The 20,803-nt window shown below is 32.7% G+C and overlaps 4 protein-coding genes across 8 annotated transcripts in view; 2 read left to right on the forward strand and 2 right to left on the reverse strand.

Annotated features, from left to right (window-relative positions):
• The window catches only part of scramb1 (phospholipid scramblase 1), a 34,465-nt gene extending 30,165 nt beyond the window's left edge, over positions 1–4,300 (forward strand). For 2 of the 3 annotated variants that reach the window (XM_085947285.1, XM_085947286.1), the window contains 2 exons: positions 482–643; positions 1,694–4,300. In XM_085947285.1, the coding sequence (XP_085803411.1) occupies positions 482–643; positions 1,694–1,753 (222 nt within the window). In that variant the 3' untranslated portion in view covers positions 1,754–4,300. The remainder of the gene's footprint in view (positions 1–481; positions 644–1,693) is intronic. The other variant, XR_015070657.1, reaches the window with a different exon arrangement.
• Positions 4,301–10,808: 6,508 nt separating this feature from the next.
• LOC147072500 (uncharacterized) lies at positions 10,809–13,140 on the reverse strand. The gene is made up of 2 exons (XM_085947287.1): positions 12,504–13,140; positions 10,809–11,172 (listed from the first exon to the last, which is right to left on the reverse strand). Exons 1-2 carry the CDS (start codon positions 13,138–13,140, stop codon positions 10,892–10,894), a joined length of 918 nt encoding a protein of 305 aa, XP_085803413.1. The 3' UTR covers positions 10,809–10,891.
• Positions 13,141–13,186: 46 nt separating this feature from the next.
• Muted (biogenesis of lysosome-related organelles complex 1 subunit 5) lies at positions 13,187–15,098 on the reverse strand. Its single transcript, XM_085947288.1, has 4 exons — positions 15,072–15,098; positions 14,887–14,969; positions 14,539–14,727; positions 13,187–13,357 (listed from the first exon to the last, which is right to left on the reverse strand). The coding sequence occupies exons 1-4, from the start codon at positions 15,088–15,090 to the stop codon at positions 13,187–13,189; spliced, it is 462 nt and encodes a 153-aa protein (XP_085803414.1). The 5' UTR covers positions 15,091–15,098.
• Positions 15,099–15,512: 414 nt separating this feature from the next.
• Asap (ArfGAP domain of ASAP) overlaps positions 15,513–20,803 on the forward strand; it is a 291,585-nt gene continuing 286,294 nt past the window's right edge. For all 3 annotated transcript variants that reach the window (XM_085947281.1, XM_085947282.1, XM_085947280.1), the window contains exon 1: positions 15,513–15,881. In XM_085947281.1, the coding sequence (XP_085803407.1) occupies positions 15,756–15,881 (126 nt within the window). In that variant the 5' untranslated portion in view covers positions 15,513–15,755. The remainder of the gene's footprint in view (positions 15,882–20,803) is intronic.

Consider the following 20,803-nt stretch of genomic DNA (forward strand, 5'->3'; position numbering starts at 1 on the left):
AATCGGTGACTGCACAAGAAAACATCAATTTTCAAGAATGAATTTCATTGCTACCAATTTTACCGAATCTACTGATATTGGTACCACTGTTTTATGGGTGACTGGAAATTAAGAAACAGGGAGACTAGCATGTCGCGTCTCTTCGGTTTCGGTCGCGGACATTTTGAGACAGAGATTCGAGTCTTGCCGTCAGCGAGCCGCCATTGAAATACATTAGCTAGATACATACTGGAGTTTCAGTCTCGTCTTTTTTGAGTGTTCACGTGAGCGGCCTTGTATAAAATATGTGTCTGATTTTGGAACTTTCTGACGAATTGAGCACCTCCTGTGCTTCACCACCAGCTGTAACTGTAGTTATTTAAGGAGAATTTTAAGTGGCAGATTTTTATCTCATCAAACTTATTATGCAATTATTTTAATATAAGATTGACATTTTGTATGTGTTCTAATATTAAATTTCATATCTCTTTGTTAATTTTAGGTCTTGGCCAAGGATGGCGAAACAGTTGTTGGTAAAATTTCAAAACAATGGTCAGGCATGCTGCGAGAAATGTTCACCGATGCCGACTACTTTGGCATAACTTTCCCAATGGACTTGGATGTCAGAATGAAGGCGGTGCTTCTAGGAGCTTGTTTCTTGATTGTAAGTATATTTTAAACATATATATATATGCTTAAAAAAGTGATCATTATGATCATCATCAAGCTGGATCAATCCACTGCTGGATGAACGCCACTCCAAACAGTGTTGCCAACTGTCGTTGACAAAAACATGCCAGACAGGGTATGAAAAAAAGTTATTTGGCAGGAAAAAACGGTAGATTTTGTGAAAATAAAATTGCAAGAAAATTTACTTATCTACCAAGAACAAAGTCAATATCTTTTGTTTTGCGTATCGATAAAAAGTGCAAAAATCGAAAAAATATCGATACATGTAAAAATCACACGTTTTAACAGACATATCTTTCAAAATTGACAACAAAATACCGATATTGTGTCAACGGTGTTCAAGTTTCGTTTCATGTTTGATAGAGAATTTCATAGAGAATTAAAGTACATACAATTTAGATCAATAAAATTGTTAAATTATTATTTTATATACGCCGAGATTCGGAATAATATATATAAACTTTAAATAATGCATGAAATTGTTTCATCGTATTTTATTTCTCACTGAAATAGGATTTTTAGGAATTTTCCGATAGTCAGAAATTTGATGCGCATGAAAATAAATAAACTAGATATCTAACGTTTTTTCAACACATTTAAAGCTGTTGGATGCATCAAAAAACGCCACGAGCCAGATGCGTTTTTTGCAAGCTAGATGCCGATCGAAAAATGCTACATCTGGTAAGAAAAACGCTAAATTGGCAACGCTGACTCCAAGCAAATTCCATTCCACTCGGTTTTGTGCGTTGTGTTTCCATGTACTTTTTTATATCTATTTCAGTGCCTGTTGTCTTTTTTTGTGAAATATCTATTATAAAATGCTGCTATATAATATTTTTGTTCAGTACAATACTGAAGATAAACAAAATTCAAATTTAAGTCCTGTAAATTTGGCTGTCCTAGGACTTTCTTTCAGTTACCTGCCGCAGCCTACCTACCTTCAACAGGCACCCTTTGCCACTGCCGCGCCGTGTAACATGTAAAAGAAAAAGGACTAAATATATTTTTTCTTATTTAATTCCAGGATGCGATGTTCTTCGAGAAATCAAACAACAGAGAATCCGATGGCCTCGGAATGATTTAATTATATTATAAGCGGAGGTTCCACAACAGTGTATTTACTATTTTTACCTCAACACAATATTCCCCACAGTAATACTAAAACTACATTACGTGTACCCAAAAAATCATTTCATTCATATCCTGATAATAATCTCAACTTTTAAATTTTACTAGTTTATATTATGCACTACAGTCGAACTCGGTTATTACGATCTCGGACATAGCGAGATCTTGGATGTAATGAGGAAACATTCTTTGACATTTTGGTTTATGATTTTCTCCATACATTTATTCACTATTATAATGAGCAACTTATCGGATATACTGAGCTAAAATACTGTTAATGTGTCGATTGTTTAAAAACATTTCGACCCTAAGCAATAAAATCCGATCGGACAGGATGCCGCCGGGGACGAATCACGTTTATGACACTAGTTAAGTGTCTAAGTACCTACCTAATTGTTGTTTTCGCTGACAATAATGAAAAGGATCCACGCATATGGTTGAAAAAGCCAAGGTTTGTGAAGTCCGTAGGTACTGATACCGAGAGGAAAGGGTGAAGAACTCACATGTATGCTGGCAGCGTTCTTCACGAGTATCACCTTGATTGAGGGTTGTGTGGACATCAGGACATATAATTCAAGATAAAACACGTCTTTGATTTGACAATTTCCCTGCGCAGGGTCGTTTAATTACATTAACTTTCCAGACATTGGTTGGATTACATCATTAATTACACTTAAAGGAGTCTTAGATTTAGCTATGGCACAGTCACTATGTGGGAGCACGTGTTTGAACACATTGGCCAAACGGGCGCGAAAACGTTTTTGTCGAGGACGCGACGCGTGGTTTTGAGGCGGTTATAGGGATTATTAATAACACAATAACGGGGAAAGAGATTCACTTTTTCACTCACTAGGGAATTGATTAACTTTCGTTGGGTTTTTGCGCGAGTCACCGATTGGTATTACAACGATTACGGGTTATTGACGATCGATTTAAAAATGGTTAGAAACACGGTTGATTATACGGTTCCCGCGGGCGACGCTACGCGCCGACGTAACACTGGTTTTGTGTTGTCACTTCATTGTAGGGTAAATCTCAACTAACTTTATTTTTTTAAAAGCATCTTTAATTTTTAGCGGGCCCATCCTACTCAGGAGAGGGGCAGAGGGGCGCGGGTTATTCGAGAAATGTTTAACTCTGCCTCGGCGGTCAGTATTCAAGGTCGCCTGAAATTTCTTAGAAAAATGATCAGGTACTCGGCCCGCTTTCGCCTGTCGAAGTGCGTTGCGATGATATTTCGTAAATCAGGGGAGGCAAATCCTAATTCAAGGGCGTATGATTAGGTTGTGGATATGTGATTTGAAACTGCGGACCAGGGGTTTTTTTCCCATCTGGTGACAGTACCTACCAGCGTTCATTACAATAAACAACTTCTTTTGTAGTTTATGAAGGCCATGCTGGTTTCGCGGGTTTTTACGATGGTTTTCAGATTTTTTATTTTCGACTTTTTTTGTTATGTGACTGCTTATAAAATACCTATTCTCTGATATAATGAGTACCGCTTATAACGAGCAAATTCAGTCGGTCCCATCTTCCTCGTAATAACCAAGTTCAACTGTATTTTTAAATTTATTATTTCGCATTTAAAATTATATTGGTAATATTGTTTTATTGTTAGTTGACTTACATTATATTTTAATGTCAGTGCTTATGTAATTTTTATTTAGTATTTTATTTTAGTTAAAATTAAGTTTATATATTCATCATCAAATGAAATAGTTTTTGTACGTTTTTACTCAGTATAAGCAAAACACACAACTTTGATTGTATCTTCCACTATGCCAATTATTAACGCTGTATTGTATACATGATTTTTGTACCTTTGCTGAGATTGTTATGTTTTAAGAGAAAAATTCAACAAACATTTTAGTTTTCTTGTTATTCATTTACAATGTACATAGTCATCAAATTCTGAAACATTTGTCTGTCTCTATTGAATGTATGCGTGTTGATTTTCCATTGAATTTTAACATTAAATCTGAATTTTAAAAATAAGCCTGTTAAATTATCTATATATTTTTATCACGACAGCTATATTATTGTTATGTTTTAAGAGTACTACCAATTACTGTTAAAAATCGGCAAAACCGAAAACGTAGACATAGCTCATAAACTTTAATATAATGTATTTCATCAAAGTTATGTATTTTGATTTCGTAATTGATCTTATAAGCTTCAAAGCTACCGATGTACATTTAATATTTAACAACTTTACAACTGATCGTGGGGTACCTGCTTTGTAATGATGATAAGTGCAGAAGTTGGAAGATTGGTGAATGACAGGAATTCTTGGAGTATGCTCCATTTAATGAGTTAGGATATCGTTCAAGTAGAAGAGTAATAATTATAGAATTGGACTATGTATTGCCGATCAAGCGACATCCGAAAAATGCCATTTTGCTGGTAAAACAAAACACCATAATAAGAAAAAATTTGAATTGTAAAAATATTACACTATATATTGTATTACAATTACATAGAGAGAGAATCTGGACATATTTACAAAAAGACATTGATGTTTTAGTCTTAGCTTGGAAAACTGTCGCTTGATCTATGCACGGGTTCCCAATCCGCGGGTGTTTTCTAGCGGTTCACTGACTAAATAGTGAACTAAAACAATATTGATCTTGATGTTCAATATCAAATTCATTTTTAGTTTTAAACAACAAACAAGCAGAAACTAGTGACACTGGCAACTGGTCGTTGGAGTCCGATTGAAGCAGACAAAACCGGTATTGATGTTGATAAAATAACGTAGAATAAGTACTACATAAGTATTGTATTTTTTTTTAAATTAATGCAACGTCTTTCCATGAAAAATAGACAGTTGACACCATTAAAGAGACTAGTAAAACAAAATCAAAGTAATGTTTGCTAATTTAAAAGCAGATGCAAAATCAAAATTTCAAGCAAAATTGCAGCGCTTGACACTAACAAACGGAGATTAGTATTATAAATGAATATATTATGATGGATTATTTTTTAATGTGTTTCCTTTATCATATTAAAAATGCCCGTTTCTGCAAATGTCCTCACTGGTTGGTTACTCGGTTATTACAAAAGGGGTCATGTTTCGAAGATGGTTGGGAGCCCTTAGCTTAGACTGTAATAAAATATAAATGTTGTGAGTCGCTATAAAGTTGTTCAGATATCGTAACCAATGAGGTTTATCCGAGGTACGATTATTGCTTGTTCCAAATATTTTGATAGATCGCCTTGTCATGTAAACTCAAATTTTAATTCTGTATTAAATAATTTAAAATTATATTCATATATTATATGATATACAATCTTAATTATAATAAAATTATATTTACATTCATGTTATAGTAATTGACAATATAAAAAAATATTTATTCTACATAAGATATAATATATTTCACATATTTATATTGAAGTTGATGAATTTTCACTATCGTCCAAATAATTATTACAAATTTATGTAATTATATAGTGATTGCTTATGAACACAGTTTCACCATAAATTTTCTCTTACGATAGAACGTATATTTAAAAGCATTGACAGCTAATTATGAATCACCATATGTGAAAAACATGGAAACTGAAAGCGCCTTATTTTAGAATTATATATTATGTCTGAAATTTGAAACGTCAAGATTGTCGATGCCTTATATTGAAATTTAATGATAATATTGAAGAGACAGCTTGTCACAATAACAGAAACACATAATATTATATACTATATTAATAATTATACATACATAATATTATTATATTTATGAAGGTTACAGGAATTTCAGTAAATTAATTTTATTTTTACCATCGCGCTTTACCATATTTTGTAATTATTTCTTTTGTTACTAAAGCTTCGATGAACTTTCTGCCAACATAAATACGTTTTATATAGAATAGCATTTATACCATTTTATTTACTTGTTATGAATATAGTCAAGATTTAGTTTTCTATTGGACTAGTCTAGTCAAAGATAAATATTTAAATTTTTTTACCATGCCAAAATTGATTACGAACTACAGTATAACCTCGTTTTTACGTGCCCGGAATTCACGTTTTCCCAGCAATTGCGTGTAATTTTTTCAGTCCCGATGTATTTCAGTACATTTAATACCCGCATTTACGTTTTTCTTTCCCGCGATTTACGTCGGAAATATTCAAAATATGCGAGTTACGCGCGCTTCTGAAGAACTGTCTGATGAAGAAGAGGTTGATATTCCAACAAAAGAAGAAGCAATGAGGTTCACCGAGGGTTTAAAAACCTACTTTACAAGCTTTGCTGATATTCAACATGACACTTTTAAATGTTTATATAGTCTTGAAAGAGAATTATATAACAAAAATACAACAAACTAATATACATGATTTTTTCAATAAAAATTTAAATTGAATGTTGTTTTTTAATAAAACGTTATTTTTTTAGGAACATAAATTTTAAATGTTCTTTTTTTCAAACCCCACTTTTACATTTTCCCTCCAATTAGGTTTTTTTTTTCCAGTCCCATAAAAAACGTAAAATAGGGGTTATACTGTACTTATCTTCCCTCGTAATCTTCAACCATCGGGAAATTACCAATTTGTGATCGATTTAGGCTTACAATTCAGCCATGAATATCTAGCCAAAACAATATATACCTACCTTTTATCATTGATGAGATTTGTAATGTTGTCTTGTAGCATATACATACTATACAATTATTGCATCCTAATACCTTATGACTTATGTAGATGTTTTAGTGCACTTTTTTCTCGATGTAACTTATTTAAAATGCTACAATATTTGACTGTCTGCCATTGACAGTTTGATTTCAGAACTCGATAGTTAAAATATTTCAACCATTCTGAAAAGTTAATACATACCTCATGAAATTTAATAGAACAAAATATGTATGTAAGTATGCATTTTTTTTCAGCACATATAAATGATTAGAAATCCTAACTTTTTGTTATGTAGCAAATGTTGAAATAATCTTAATATTGGTCGACTATCACATTACTGTAAACATTAATTAAACTGATTGATTCATGATATGGACAATGTTTGATTAAACTGTGTTACCTCCCACTCTGTATCGTAGAACCGTGCAGTATTGTCAAATATTAGTGTATTGTATCCTATGTATGTGACCTATTCATAATGTGTCTTAATCCAAATTTAATATGTTAGCTACTTTTTGATGCATTTACATTGCCATGTTGGATGAATATGATTATATTATGTATGGACACCGTTCTGTCATTTTAAAAATAATGTGTCAAATTTAATAATACATTTTTTTTGTTTCATGAATGGTTCATAATACCTATTATAGTTTTTAATATAAATTTAAACTTTCAATACATATTGTTCATTTTACTTATATCATTTGTGGATAGCAACACTTTTATGGATATTTTATGACAATTTATTGAAATCCATATATTTTTAATACTTATACTCAGAGGCTTATTCATTCTCATTCAAAAATAAATATTTTTCATCCTCTTGTGATCTCGGGTGTATTAATGTAATACATGTAATGTACTAAATGAAACTATTAAAAAATGTGATATTTGAACATATAAAGTATAGTAAAATCTCACTAATCTGGTACTATAGTAAACCTATTGGTATCGGATTATTGGAATATATGGAAAACTGGAAAAAAAACATGAAAGTGTCTCAAGTATGTACATATAATATTTGTGGTTTTATGCATTTTCTACATAAGAATTTAAAAAAAGTCATGTTTTATGGTTAGTAGCAAAACATAATATTGCTGATAATGTTATTACAAGTTGCGAGACACAACCATCCAGCTCAGACAGTACCGGGTTAGCGACATTCTGCTGTACCTAATTAAATTGGCAATTTCCTCCATATTTGATAGATTCCTTCATTGTGAATTCTTTTCACATTATGTGCACACTAGACGTTAGCAATAATTTCTCAGCTTCTCTTCTGTTCACTCATTGGCCATCGTATCTGTCTATTGAATAATATTATATATTAAGTATAATAAACTTTCACTCAAACTATATGTTTATTGTACAATGGTGATATTGAATTTTAATAAATAATTATTTACCTCGTATGATTTTTCATTTCTTCACAGATTGAGTGTGGGTTCTAAGATAGAGACAGTACTTGTAACATATTATATTACTTGGGACTTTCACGACGTGTCCGGAAATTTCTACGTATGCAGTTCTCTGTATCACACTTCACCGTGAAATGTTGAATCGGAAATATATGGTCGTATATTAAAGACTGTCCAACCTCTTTGGGTGGTTTAGTACTGAGGTAAAATTCATGTATAAATAAAACACGGTTCTTGTCAGTTTACAAAAAGCCAGCGGCAAACAAATTTTGAAAATAGCCGATATACTGGATTATTTGTTAGGCTAGGTTTTCATTCTTGAATTTTGCCTAAATCAGCTATGAAAATTGAATTAATGTACAGTATACGGTCATCTCTTTCCGATAAGAAAGCTTACGGCGAAATGTAATACGCACAACTTACATGTAACCCTTTCAAAGTTGTCCGTTATCGTATTAGGTTTTGGGTTGTTACTGCATATTATTCTTCGACGTTTCGTTCTCATTGCAGAGGCCACTCTCAAGACACATTCTGTTGAAATGTATGAATGTGAATGCCACTATAAATTTGTTGAAACGGGTCTGTTTAGTTGAGAGTGAACATTGCTGAGTAAAAAAAGGGAGGTGATGGTGTACTCGTACTGTGTCAGTTGCGAGGACCTTTCGAGGGTACTTTTTCATATGTTTGTATCGAAGTATTATAATTGTTACAATAAGTAGTAAGCCGTCAACAGCCAAAACTGTCTATATAGCTCTAAAATTTAGCACACCCAAGAGAGGCTGCATTAAAACAGCACTTATTGTAACAATTACAACGAATTTATTGTTATTGTTACAATAAGTGTTAATACTTCGGTACAAAACTACCCTCGATAGCAGTCTTGTGTATAGAATATATCGTCACTGTTCTGGCAGAAGACACTAATTCCAAAAAATTACATTTTGAGTTAGTACCAAAATGTTCCTTATTTCAAACTTTACCGTCTGGAAACCATCTTAATAAATATCGTCTCTGTTCTGGCAGAACACACTAACTGGAGAATACTAGTTTTGAGTAATTTGACTTTGAAGTTGTTAAAATGTTTGAAATGGTCTTTCATGTGAGTTTATTAAGTAATCGTAAAAGGCATGACTTTAAAATAAAGACCGTTTATTTATTAAGAAGATTTCCAGACGGTAAAGTTTGAAATAAGGAACATTTTGGTATAACTAACTCAATATGTCATTTTTTTCGAATTAGTGTCTTCTGCCAGAACAGTGACGATATACAGTCTTTATTTTAAAGTCATCTTTTTTACGAATACTTAATAAACTCACATGATAGACCATTATTTCAAACATTTTAACAACTTCAAAGTCAAATTACTCAAAATTAGTATTCTCCAGTTAGTGTGTTCTGCCAGAACAGAGACGATATGCGCAGATATTGGATTCTGCTAGAAGTACTTGGAGTAATAACATTTTTAAACATAACCGATTGTCCCTATTAGTATTGTTAAGGTTCCTGTAAAGTGTAAATGTTCCCATGCCCAACCTCGTAAACTTGCTTGAGCATGGCAGGGGATTTATAGAAAGAAATCCGCTTATTGTTAAGATTCGACATAAATAGTATACACTGAACTTTGTCAGTCATAGTATGCACCTATTTGTTTTCATTGAACTAACGACTATAAATTGCAGATAGCGTTGGTTAGTTTTTAAAAAATCAATCAAACCCTGCCTCACCAAGCCATAATAGATATAAGTCAAAAAATATTCATCTATCTATTACAGCTTGGATTAGGCAGGGTTTAATAGATTTTTAAAAAGTGACCAATTTAAACCATCTAACGAAATAAACTATTTGCAATTTGTAGTCTTAGTCCAATGAAAACAATTAAAAATGACTGATAAAGTTTAGCACACACTATTTATGTCGAATCTTAACAGCCTACCTCTACCTTTTGACACTACCATGTATACAGTTGAACTTGGTTATTACGAGGAAGATGGGACCGATTGAATTTGTTAGTTATAAGCATTACTCGTTATATAACATTTTTCGCGCTACATTCTATTTAAGCATAGAAGATAAAAAATCTGAAAACAATCGTAAAAATCCCCGAAACAAGCATGGCATTCATAAACTACAAAAGAAGTTGCTTATTGTAATGAAATGCTGAGTCGCCGGCACTGGTAGGTACCTCCTGACTTCACAAAGCTTGGATCTTTTACATGCAATTTCAACCATATGCGTGGATACTTTTTCAATGTTGTATGCGAAAACACCAATTAGGTACTTAGACACTTCACTAGTGTCATAAACGTAATCCGATCCCAGCGGCATCGGTCTAGTTAACTGCCCGGTCGGATTTTATTGCGTAGGGTGAAATGTTTTTAAACGATCGACACATTAACAGTTTTGCTCGGTTGACCCGAGAAGTAGCTCGTTATAAAAGTGAATAAATGTATGGAGAAAATCATAAATAAAATGTCAACGAATGTTTCCTCATTACATCTGAGATCTCACTGTTTCCGTGTGAATGTGAATTCCGCTGGATCTAGGCAGAACACAGGACATAAAACACACTTCCATCTATATTATTCCACATTTGAAGATTAATTACCAATCAAACAACTCTTAATAAAAATGTGGATCCAAGAGTGAGGTTGAGATTTTATGTATTGTGGCATCAGGCTTTTTAGTTCCATCCAAAGAAAATCTATATTTTTCGCTTTATAAATTAATTTTAAATTGTTTCTAAGGCAGGAAAATTACACACCCTTACCTCTCACTGTAAACAAACGTATAGTACGCCATGGGATTGGTGCCACCAAGGAGTCAAGGTCCGACCTGTATATCAGACCCCTTCCCAGACGGACGATCTTTAAGATGAAAACTTATATTTTAAATGTAAATGGAGAGCAGTAATCAACAGTATAGTTGACAATATTACAATGAAAAAAAGCAGTTTATTATGTCATAAAACATTTAATGGATAACTTTTTATTAAAATAAAACAATATTAAAATAGACTATTATAATACAGAAATGGTTTGGATTAATCATTATGTGGTTTTTCATTGCTGGCATTGGCGAACACAGGTGGCCCTCCTATTTGCACTGTCTCCGGAACGTTCATCTCCTCGTTCAGTTTTTTAGCCAAGAAATATATTTCGGCGAGGGCTATTATTAAGGCGCACATGATTCCGAGTAAAAGACGGAAGCCAAAGTCTAGTCTCCCGATCATCAGCTCTACGCCGATAAAACCGAAAAGGAATCCGGCAGCGATTGACAGGATAAATTGGAAAACCGCTATCAGCTGCTTGTTGAGATGTTTGACTGAAATAAAATTATACAATTTGTTGAAAAAAAAATCAATAATTTTGGCATTCATGATTAAAAGAGCTATGGGTTTGTGTTAAAATTTATTGCTGTCATTAACATATAGCAGTGATTTCCAACCAGGGTTTTACGGGACTTTGAGGTTCAACAAGAAATCCATATCGTCGCTCTAGGATTGGTTTGTCGAATAGACCAAACGTAAAATGTTCAGTAGATGAAAAACAAATTACATTATCCTATATTTAAATACATGAAGGTATTTAAATTGTTGTTTTTACAGCATATGAATGCTGTATGAATGAATTACAAAGCAATTTAAAGAAAAGGATGGTTCTGGTCATTTAGATACAAAAAATCATTCTGCATTAAAAGGTCGATTTCGACAAAAACGGATATTCGACAAACCAATCCTATAGCGACGATATGTCAACAACCATTTATCATATAAAAAACCTGTTAAGAAACTTCTCTCGGGAGTGCCCAAGGTCCAGATCGTTTTAAAAAGCAAATGAAAAAAATCAAGGAATAGACCGGCGATTTACAAACTGTGAGGCGTGCCTCCCTGGGGAGCTGCAGACTAGGGCAAAAGGAAAGCGCAACCAAGATGATTAATTTGGATTGACTACTAATCAAAAGTAAAAAAATGATAAAATTATCATGCGATACTTCATTGAAACAAAAAATTCAGAGTGAAACCCTTGTTCAATTTTAGTTGAATCGAAGTGACGAATATAATACTCAGTCAAGCAAAGCAATGCAAGTAATGTTGCCATTCGTAACATCATATTTTTGCGAAACGGGATTTGCTGAATTATCTGCAATTTGATAAACTTTATGCTAATATAATAAACAAGGACCTCCTTTGCATTAAAAAATAATATATAGTATAAACCAGGGTTGGCGAACCTATGGCACGCGAGATGAATTTGCATGGCACGCGAACGAAAACCAATAAAAAACTTCAAAAAAGGTTTACAAATGAATATTATACTTACCTACATATAAAAAAATAGTGACGACATTTGAGAAAATTGTGCAACCTAATATATAGCAAAATATATACTTAAAAAAAACGAGCCAACTGCGAAAAATTGACCAACCTGCGGCCCGCGGCGAAAATATTTTCTTTAAAAATCGAGCCAACTCTGGCACGTCAGACAGAGTCATATTTTTTGGCAAATGTTGGCACGCGTATGCAAAACGGTTCGCCAACCCTGGTATATACTGTCAATAATGATTTTTTTGTATTAATACATTTTTTAGAGGCGCCAAGATAAGATTTTTTAAAGGGGGGCGTAGTAACATAAAGTTTGGATATATAGACTTACTTTGATATGCGATTGTCTCCTCGGGTTGTCTAACGCGGACGTTATCCACGCCTTTAGTCATAGCTCTGTAGTCTCTGTTCATTTGGTCACGACGTAATTTAACGCATCTCGCCTCTAGTACGGGATTACGTTTGATAGTTTCATTTTGAGGAAGGATAATATTGGACCCTTCCAATAATTCGTGCAGATAGTGACACTCTCCGTCTTTTCGTGTTGCTTCTAAATATGAGGACAGCCATTCTAGGTCAGCGACACAGAGAACGTCTTCATTATTCAAAACATTATTTTCTTCACTCGATTCAATGTGTTCATCGGTTTGTTTTGTATCAGAACTGTCATCATTTTTTTTCAATCTGTGAATAACTTCATCTACATTATACCCCTTTTCATCGCTTTCATTCTTGGTGAGGTTTTTTATTCGTTCATAATCTTTAGACTGTAGAAGACTTGCAGAATGTACTTTTTGCATATCAGAATTTACATCTGTAGATATATTTTCAATGTCATTTTCTTTGTTGAATTTTGCAATAGATTTAGGCATTCCTTTTTTATATTTCAGATCACTTAAATAACTTTTAAGTTTTTGGGATGGCAAGACTTTTACAGTCGTATCTGAAATAAAACCCTTAGTATCCATTTCAAGAGATTAGTAGAATAATTTACGATATAAAGTAAGTGATGGGTTACTTTGTGGTGATATTAAGCTTATGTTCTAAATCAGCATAAAAGTCTTTCAATTCTTCTTCTTTTTGTTCAAAAGCGTTATCAATTCTGGTGTAAGTATCGGACATTTCCTCAGTAAACCGAGACCATTCCTTTTTGCGAGCCTCTCGTTTTCTTTCCAACGTTGTATCCTGTAAAGCAAATTAAAATAATATTTACTAATCATATCGAACAACTAAAGATGCCCAGATTGCTATCATTTAGAGTTTACCAAACTTTTTGGCTAGATACTGTACTGGTAGCACCTCACATCCCCGTATAGTCTGTCAAAAATGATAACGTCAGCTAAACTCAGATTTTACAAGATTATTTATTATTTTGTACATTATATTTTAGTAGCATTGTTGTAAAAAATGATGCATACATTAATTTGTGTATATAAATAAATAATTGAAGTAGGCTGTTACGAAGATGCCTCCTGAAAAATATTTCAAATGTGAGTGAGAAAATTTAAAGTCAACAAAAATAACTATTTTAAATAAAACGTCACTGTTCTGGCAGAAGACACAAATTCGAAAAAATGACACCTTAATAAATAAACAGTCTTTATTTTAAAGTCATCCTTTTTACGATTACTTAATAAACTCACATGATAGACCATTTCAAACATTTTAACAACTTCAAAGTCAAATTACTCAAAACTAGTATTCTCCAGTTAGTGTATTCTGCCAGAACAGAGACGAAATAATGTTTGTTCTTATACAGCGTAAGGTTTGACCACTTAAAACACGTAAAATGTCACATAATGGTGAAGAACTATTCAACTGCAAAGTTTGTTCTTTTACATTCATAAAGTCTCATGACTTCAAAACAAAAAAATGATTTCCAAATATGAAACCCTGATGTATTTGTATTCTTTGTACCATCGAGACTTCTAGAGCCCCGAGAAGTGTAACACCCATATTGGAAATGATACCCAAATTTTGGGTATCATAATATTCATAAAATATTTTGAAAATAGCCGATATACTGGATTATTTGTAAGGTTGTGTTATGAGTTAGTTAAGGTTTTCATTCTTGAATTTCGCCAAAATTGGCGCGGTTCCCGCCTGGCTTCCCATAAACCGACTTGTACCAAAATAATGTATTAATATTAAATAGTTATTAATACTAGAATCGATATTGGACATCGACCATATCATTTGAATAAATATTAACAGATCAAATATCAAAAGGATTAGGGAAATTTAATATTGTTGTCGATTTTAATTATAAGCTAAAAGGTTAATGTTCTCTTATGATGTAGTGCTTCAACTAATTTTTTAACAGAATGAGAAAAATGGACAATATGAGATGAAAAAATGGTTAATACCTGCGATAATTCAGATTGAAGGCTCTCGATAGCTTTGTAAGCACTATGTGCGTCTTCTATATGCGTTGCTAGCTCTGGTAGATGCAATGCAGCATTTTCTTTCAAACGTTCAACTTGGTTATCTTTGATTTCTGTAGCATTCTCTAGAGCTGAAAACAGATTGGTTACTTCCCTATCTGACCTCTTTTCCTGAAATTACAAAAAAACCTCACATAAACTGTACGAATGTAAGGGGAAAAGGTTTCTACAATGGTATAATAATTTAGGTATGTAGTTTAATTAAATTGGCATGATGTTATGAAGTTTTTCTAATTAGAAGATTTAGAAAAATACTGTGAAGTTACTCACCTCAAACTCTCGAAGCATAAATTTTATTTCACCGCTTAGAAAAGGTCTGTGGTCAAACAATCTCATCCATATTTTACCGCAATCTACAACGGAGTAAATATATATTTTTAAATACAGGTATATGATTTGACTAGAATTTTAATAAGGGTAAATTAAAAATCGAAATGTGACGTTTCGGTACATACCTTTTGTAATATCTGACATTTTAATATAAAGCAGTGCGCATGTCACATGATTCACATAAATTTTGGTGAACAGTTTTCTATTCAACTCGCAGGACAAGAATGTTTTACTATGATCAAAACAATAACTTTTTGTTATTTTTTTCATAGATATTTTCACTTGAAAATCTTCTTTTTTATAATATAAATTAAAAAAATCATTTTTTAAAGAAAAATCAGCATATCTTCAGTTATAGTTATCTATTTTTTTTTAAATAAATAATAAAGTTTCTGTTTTGACATTTTTTACCCGGACACAATATACAGATGTCGCTAAAAACAATTAATGTAATAACTATCGTACAATAGATGGCAGTGTAAGAAAAATATCCTAAATAAGTTTCGGTTTCCTTCACAAAATGCGTTTCACGAATCACGATTCTCGCAAGCTAAAAAACGAAAAGCAGTTTGAGATCGTTCGATAACGGCGTCGGTGCTGTGCGTAGTGTCCGCTTCGGTCAATCGAGCCAACAAATACAGTGCACGATGCTAAAAATAAAAAAGAAGTGGTGAATTTAATCGTTTGTCGTGTTCAGTGCAAAGTTATCTCAACAAATACATACCAATATTTCACGAAACAGTTTTTAATCCTAATGTAGAAGTGTCATCGTTTATTCTCAGTGAAGTGTCAGTGTTTCCATTCACAACATGCCGGGCCTTATAGGTGTTAGCGAATTTATCGAAGAGACGAGGGAGGATTACAATTCTCCGACGACTTCAACCTTTGTGTCTCGCATGCCGCAATGTCGTCAGACGATAAATTCTTTGGAAGAGGTATGTATACTTTACGGATTATTATTAACTTTCAAACTTTGTGTAAACAATAATACGCGATTCGCGAAACAAAGGTGACCCAACCTGAACGGCTGCATCAGATTTGCATTGCCAATAAAGTAGGTAGAACCGTAATCGTATCAATATTGATAAGATAGAATAGATTGTAAGTAACATACTTATGTACAAAAGTATGAGTAGGTTAACGGAAAAATAAAATGTGCAAAAATATTATGATTTAAATTCAATTTTAATTCCTCGGTAAAAATTAACCACTGACATCTGGGGGGGGCCTAGGGCTGTGCCATGGGAATAATTTCATATTATTTTTTATGCCTTATGATCCGATTCAAGCTCGAGTATACATAATTTGATTAAATCTCATGATGGCCAGGGATTTTTAAAAATTAGGGTGACAAATGTTTCGAACGGGACACTTTTGTAAATATGATTCGGCCTTGTCTATTTTATGATAATATTGATGTATAGTGCGAAAACATCTTCTTGGCTACGTGTTAAAACTGTAACAAGCTCCTCCCATTTAGTCGCCAACAGCGCTTCCTTACGTAGCCAAGAAGTTGTTTTCGCACAGTAGGTACCTATAGTTTTTTCAAAAATCTACTGACAATAGAAATCCAGTTTTGTTTTTTTTTTAGATAATAATGATCCACATTCTACATCTACAATCTGCATAATACATTTCAGCATCAAAATATCCATCTGTCTGTGATCATTTTAAATACGCGTATTCCTATCTATTAGTATTTTAAATTCGTTGATTATTCTACATGACACCCTTAAATTAAAAAAAAATCCACCAAAATAATTCCACGAGAAATATTGGTAGCGCTTTTCGCAAGTGGACTGTATAATTTGAAGGATGATGGGGAGTCCGGATCTATGGGTAGGGGCGATTTAACAGAATGACAGACACTGACCTTTATGATGATCTATGATGGCTCCTTAGTCTGGTTGCACTGACACTCGCGCGGTATTGTTTGTTTTAGGTCACCCGTGCGCGGCACTTGGTACACAGTTTTATGGATGATATGTGAGTGTGGATGAATGATGATGAGTTGTATGATTGATGAAGATGCGACGTTCACTCAAGCCGTAACAGACTTAGTGCAACGAAAGTCTAACAGAATGTTTTGAATCACTCGATAGTTAACGCAGCGCGGCAACACGCACCCGATCGTATCCTTGAGCTGACTCAATGTTATTTGCATCACGGTCTATAATGACCCGTAATTGATAATTGTCTGGTCTTGTAACAATAATACTGGGATTTGATGGAGGTGGGAAGTAAGGATGGATAAATGGCCCAACCAAACATTTTTTTTTTGTATTAAGTAGAATAATTACACGTTGAGGTGCTACTTCTATTTACCCTTTTAAAGCTTTATTATTTGCGCGTTTATTTAATTATCTAGTAGGTATTTTCCCCCAAATAGAAGGATCGACCACACAATCGAATTATTATGTATAAATACAATATAAATATCTACCTACTGTTTGATTTTTATTCAATAAAGCGTCAATTACATTGAGCTTCTTTACGAGCTTGATGTTGGCGAATTTAAAAGCGGGCGATTCAGCTACTGCGATTTGATGATTACACACAAAACTTTCCATTCGCTGAAAAGCCACAAGCCAGCGACTATTTTGATAGAACGTAGTTCGTTTTTTTTAGGCGTGTATTTTTGAAGGAAGTATTAATAGACAATTTTGAAAAGTTTTTAAATTCCAAGTGTCAGAATTTTTAATCATTGGTAAGTATTTATTTCGAAGTGTCAGAATTAGGACGCCAGTTTTAGTGTGGAGGGTTAATAAATGTTTGAGGAAGTAATAATATTAAAAAATCGGTTGTAAAACTAAAAAATAATTATTTAAATTACGCGTGTCAGTAGATAAAACATATATCCATTATTATTATGATAATTTGACAAGTAAACAATTTTATATGGGACGCGTAGCAATTTAGGGTTACCATCTCGCACGTAAGGGATATTTGTCTATGCTCGCACGCCAAATTCATGAATATTCGGTACAAATCACCATTATTGTGATTCTTAAAAGAACACCAACTAAGAAGTAATCGAAGGTGCACCAAAAGAGCAATAATTATATGAGCACATCACACAGATGACAGAAGATAACCTCAATTCCGATAACTTTAAACCCAAATTATAATAATTTAGTGGTATTTGACGGTTTATAAATATTATGGAAATTAAAAATATACCTATTAAGCTATTATTATCTAATTGAAATAACCTGTTTCACAAATTAATTCTATCGAAACGATTATGAATAATTTGTCTTCAATTGAAATTACGTGCAAAATAACTAATGAGCTTAAAGTTAAGTGATAGTTAATGGACTATTTCAACCTATATCTAATATACTTACTTAAATATTTTTAAAGAAAGTAATAATGAAAAATAATACCTCATTTTAAGGTTAAATTTGATAAAAAATGTTATATTGTGAAATATTATTCATTCAACCAAATTTTTCATACATTTTGAATGAGATTAAAATACCTAATATGATTGATCGAACTAATAAATCGATAATCGAATGAGTTTATGTGATATTAGTATTAATTCAAATAAAATAGCTACCTACTTTCTGGTTTGCATGTCGATTATAAAACAATTTATATTAGTATAAATCTTTTAGATAACGAACTTTTTAATGTCGAGACAATTGAAACATACCTATTACTTATTCCATATATCAAAATTACGGATATCGATAAATTATACTAAATAATTTTATTTACAAATAAAAGGAATGTCCATTGATCGACAATGGCTAGGCATTTTTTGCTGTGGGGAAAATATTGATATATTTTTATAAAATTTACAATAACCTGGTCACACCGTTCACCGTTGACACGACAAGCCAAGCGACCCTTCAAGTTGCCATGAATGAATGCATGAATGTTGCCAAAATATATTATAATACACACTAGGCATACGACATAATTCTATAATGGAGCATCTATTTTCAATGGTCATTAGCCCAGTGTAGATACCTACTGAAAACAGTTTCTAATAAACATTAATAATTGATTACAAACTAATTTTGTTGTACCCAGAGCATAGAACCAACAGTTACAGCTGATGGCTAGAACGAATTTCTTAAGAAACCTGCTCAGAAGATCCACATTGAATTATTGAGCCATTTTTTTTAGATACATTCATTATAATAGAAAGAAAAAATACTATTCTAGATTTCTAGTGCTGAGGAAGTCAACTGTCATCTGTCAAGGTACAGCATAACCATAGACGATTATGGTAGTAGTCTATGATACAACAAACTCGAATATTAGTCTATGTTATAACCCTGGTTGGAATGACAGAGAAGAATACTATCCTAGAAAATTTAAAAAAGCGGCCAATTAAATTATTTCTGCCCAAATTTTAATCTATTCTGACACACAAATATTTATACTTGACATTAAACATTTTAATAATTCCCTGTGCTTATTTAAATACTTTCTCATATATTATTTGAATACTTACCATTGAGCATTTTTTACTTCCTGCTGATTTTAAATTATTCCCAAAAATTAATAAAATACTTTTATTAAGATACTTCCTATTTTTGAAAATTTATACTTACCTAATAATTAGAAGCCTTTTTTTTACCGGGAGGTTGCTACTGCGCAGACGCGTGTAAAGTTGACCGGCTTTCAACTTTTCTCGGTAGAGTGTTTACAACCTGCTTATTAGCTTGTTCGATGATTACACTGGGCGACTTTACAGGCAGATTGTAAATTCGCCAATAAACAGCTAGTAAAGAAGCTCAATGTAATTGACGCTTAAGTTAGGTTGTTTATTCAACATATTATTATACAATATATTATTGTTCCTTATCTCTCCGACACTATCAACCTAGCCTACAATTACTGTGGTTTGCAAAACACCTCTTTCATACAAAATACCACATGTGTAGGTAGGTAATACTAGGTATGTACATATTATATTCATAATACCTACCTTCCCAGATAATATTTAAAAAAATAAGAATACCTGCGTCTTTTCGATTAGTGCGAATTCATCTGTGTGTGGATGTAACAAGGTACGATTGTCGAATGTGAAGATTGTGATACATTCAAACACGTGTTAAAAAATATGTTATTTTTAATATTTCCGTCTGCGTCCATAATATTCATTAAAGTTTGTCATGTAAACGTACGCACATACAATATTTGAGGACATTCAGGGGCTTTGTATTTCTAGCGTTGTATCGCTTAACATAATAATAATATAGACATGTGAAAACCAATGGCCATAGACCAAGACTTCGAGAGCAGATTTTGGTTATGACTTCATGACCATAAAACGCAAGAACTATAAATCCCGCTAAATATTACCAACATTGTTTGCACGTTTCGTTTATATGGCCCACTTTGATGCATATTCTTATGATACATATTATTATGTAAATATTGAAAATAACATGATTTACTTCACACATGTTTAAGTTTATCTCATACTTCTTCACACTCGAGAATCGTATCTTACAGCCACACCCATAGGTAACTCACTTCCCTTATTTTTGTGTTCGCTTGGCTTTCTCCCCATTTAATCATTAATTTATTGTCATAAACCAAAACTTTGACTGGATGATAAAATATGATTCAATATCCTACATTTATATACCTACCTACTACATAGATAGGTACATATTATATTATAATATCTTCGTATAAGTAGGTACTAATATAAGTCATAACGTTGGCGTCTGTCAGGATGGAATAATTTTCATCGGATTAATGATGTCTCGCTCATTCAATAAAACTTAATAATCAACCATTCTACAGTCTAACTAACAGAAACTACCTAGGTAGCAGTGGTGTATGGTGACTTTTGCTTGTAGGATGCTGTTAAAAAATACGTCCATACCTA

Source organism: Rhyacophila brunnea, unplaced genomic scaffold (genome assembly GCF_057557595.1).
Source record: "Rhyacophila brunnea isolate RB1 unplaced genomic scaffold, BYU_Rbru_1.0 scaffold_2, whole genome shotgun sequence".
NCBI classification, from domain to species: domain Eukaryota; kingdom Metazoa; phylum Arthropoda; class Insecta; order Trichoptera; family Rhyacophilidae; genus Rhyacophila; species Rhyacophila brunnea.

Coding starts and splice junctions, on each gene's coding strand:
- LOC147072500 (XM_085947287.1), bottom strand. CDS start 13,140: ATGGATACTAAGGGTTTTATTTCAGATACGACTGTAAAAGTCTTGCCA. Junction 11,173..12,503: donor GGAGACAATCGCATATCAAA/GTAAGTCTATAT, acceptor ATTTTATTTCAG/TCAAACATCTCAACAAGCAG.
- Muted (XM_085947288.1), bottom strand. Junction 14,728..14,886: donor TTATGCTTCGAGAGTTTGAG/GTGAGTAACTTC, acceptor TTGTAATTTCAG/GAAAAGAGGTCAGATAGGGA. Junction 13,358..14,538: donor TTCAATCTGAATTATCGCAG/GTATTAACCATT, acceptor TTTGCTTTACAG/GATACAACGTTGGAAAGAAA.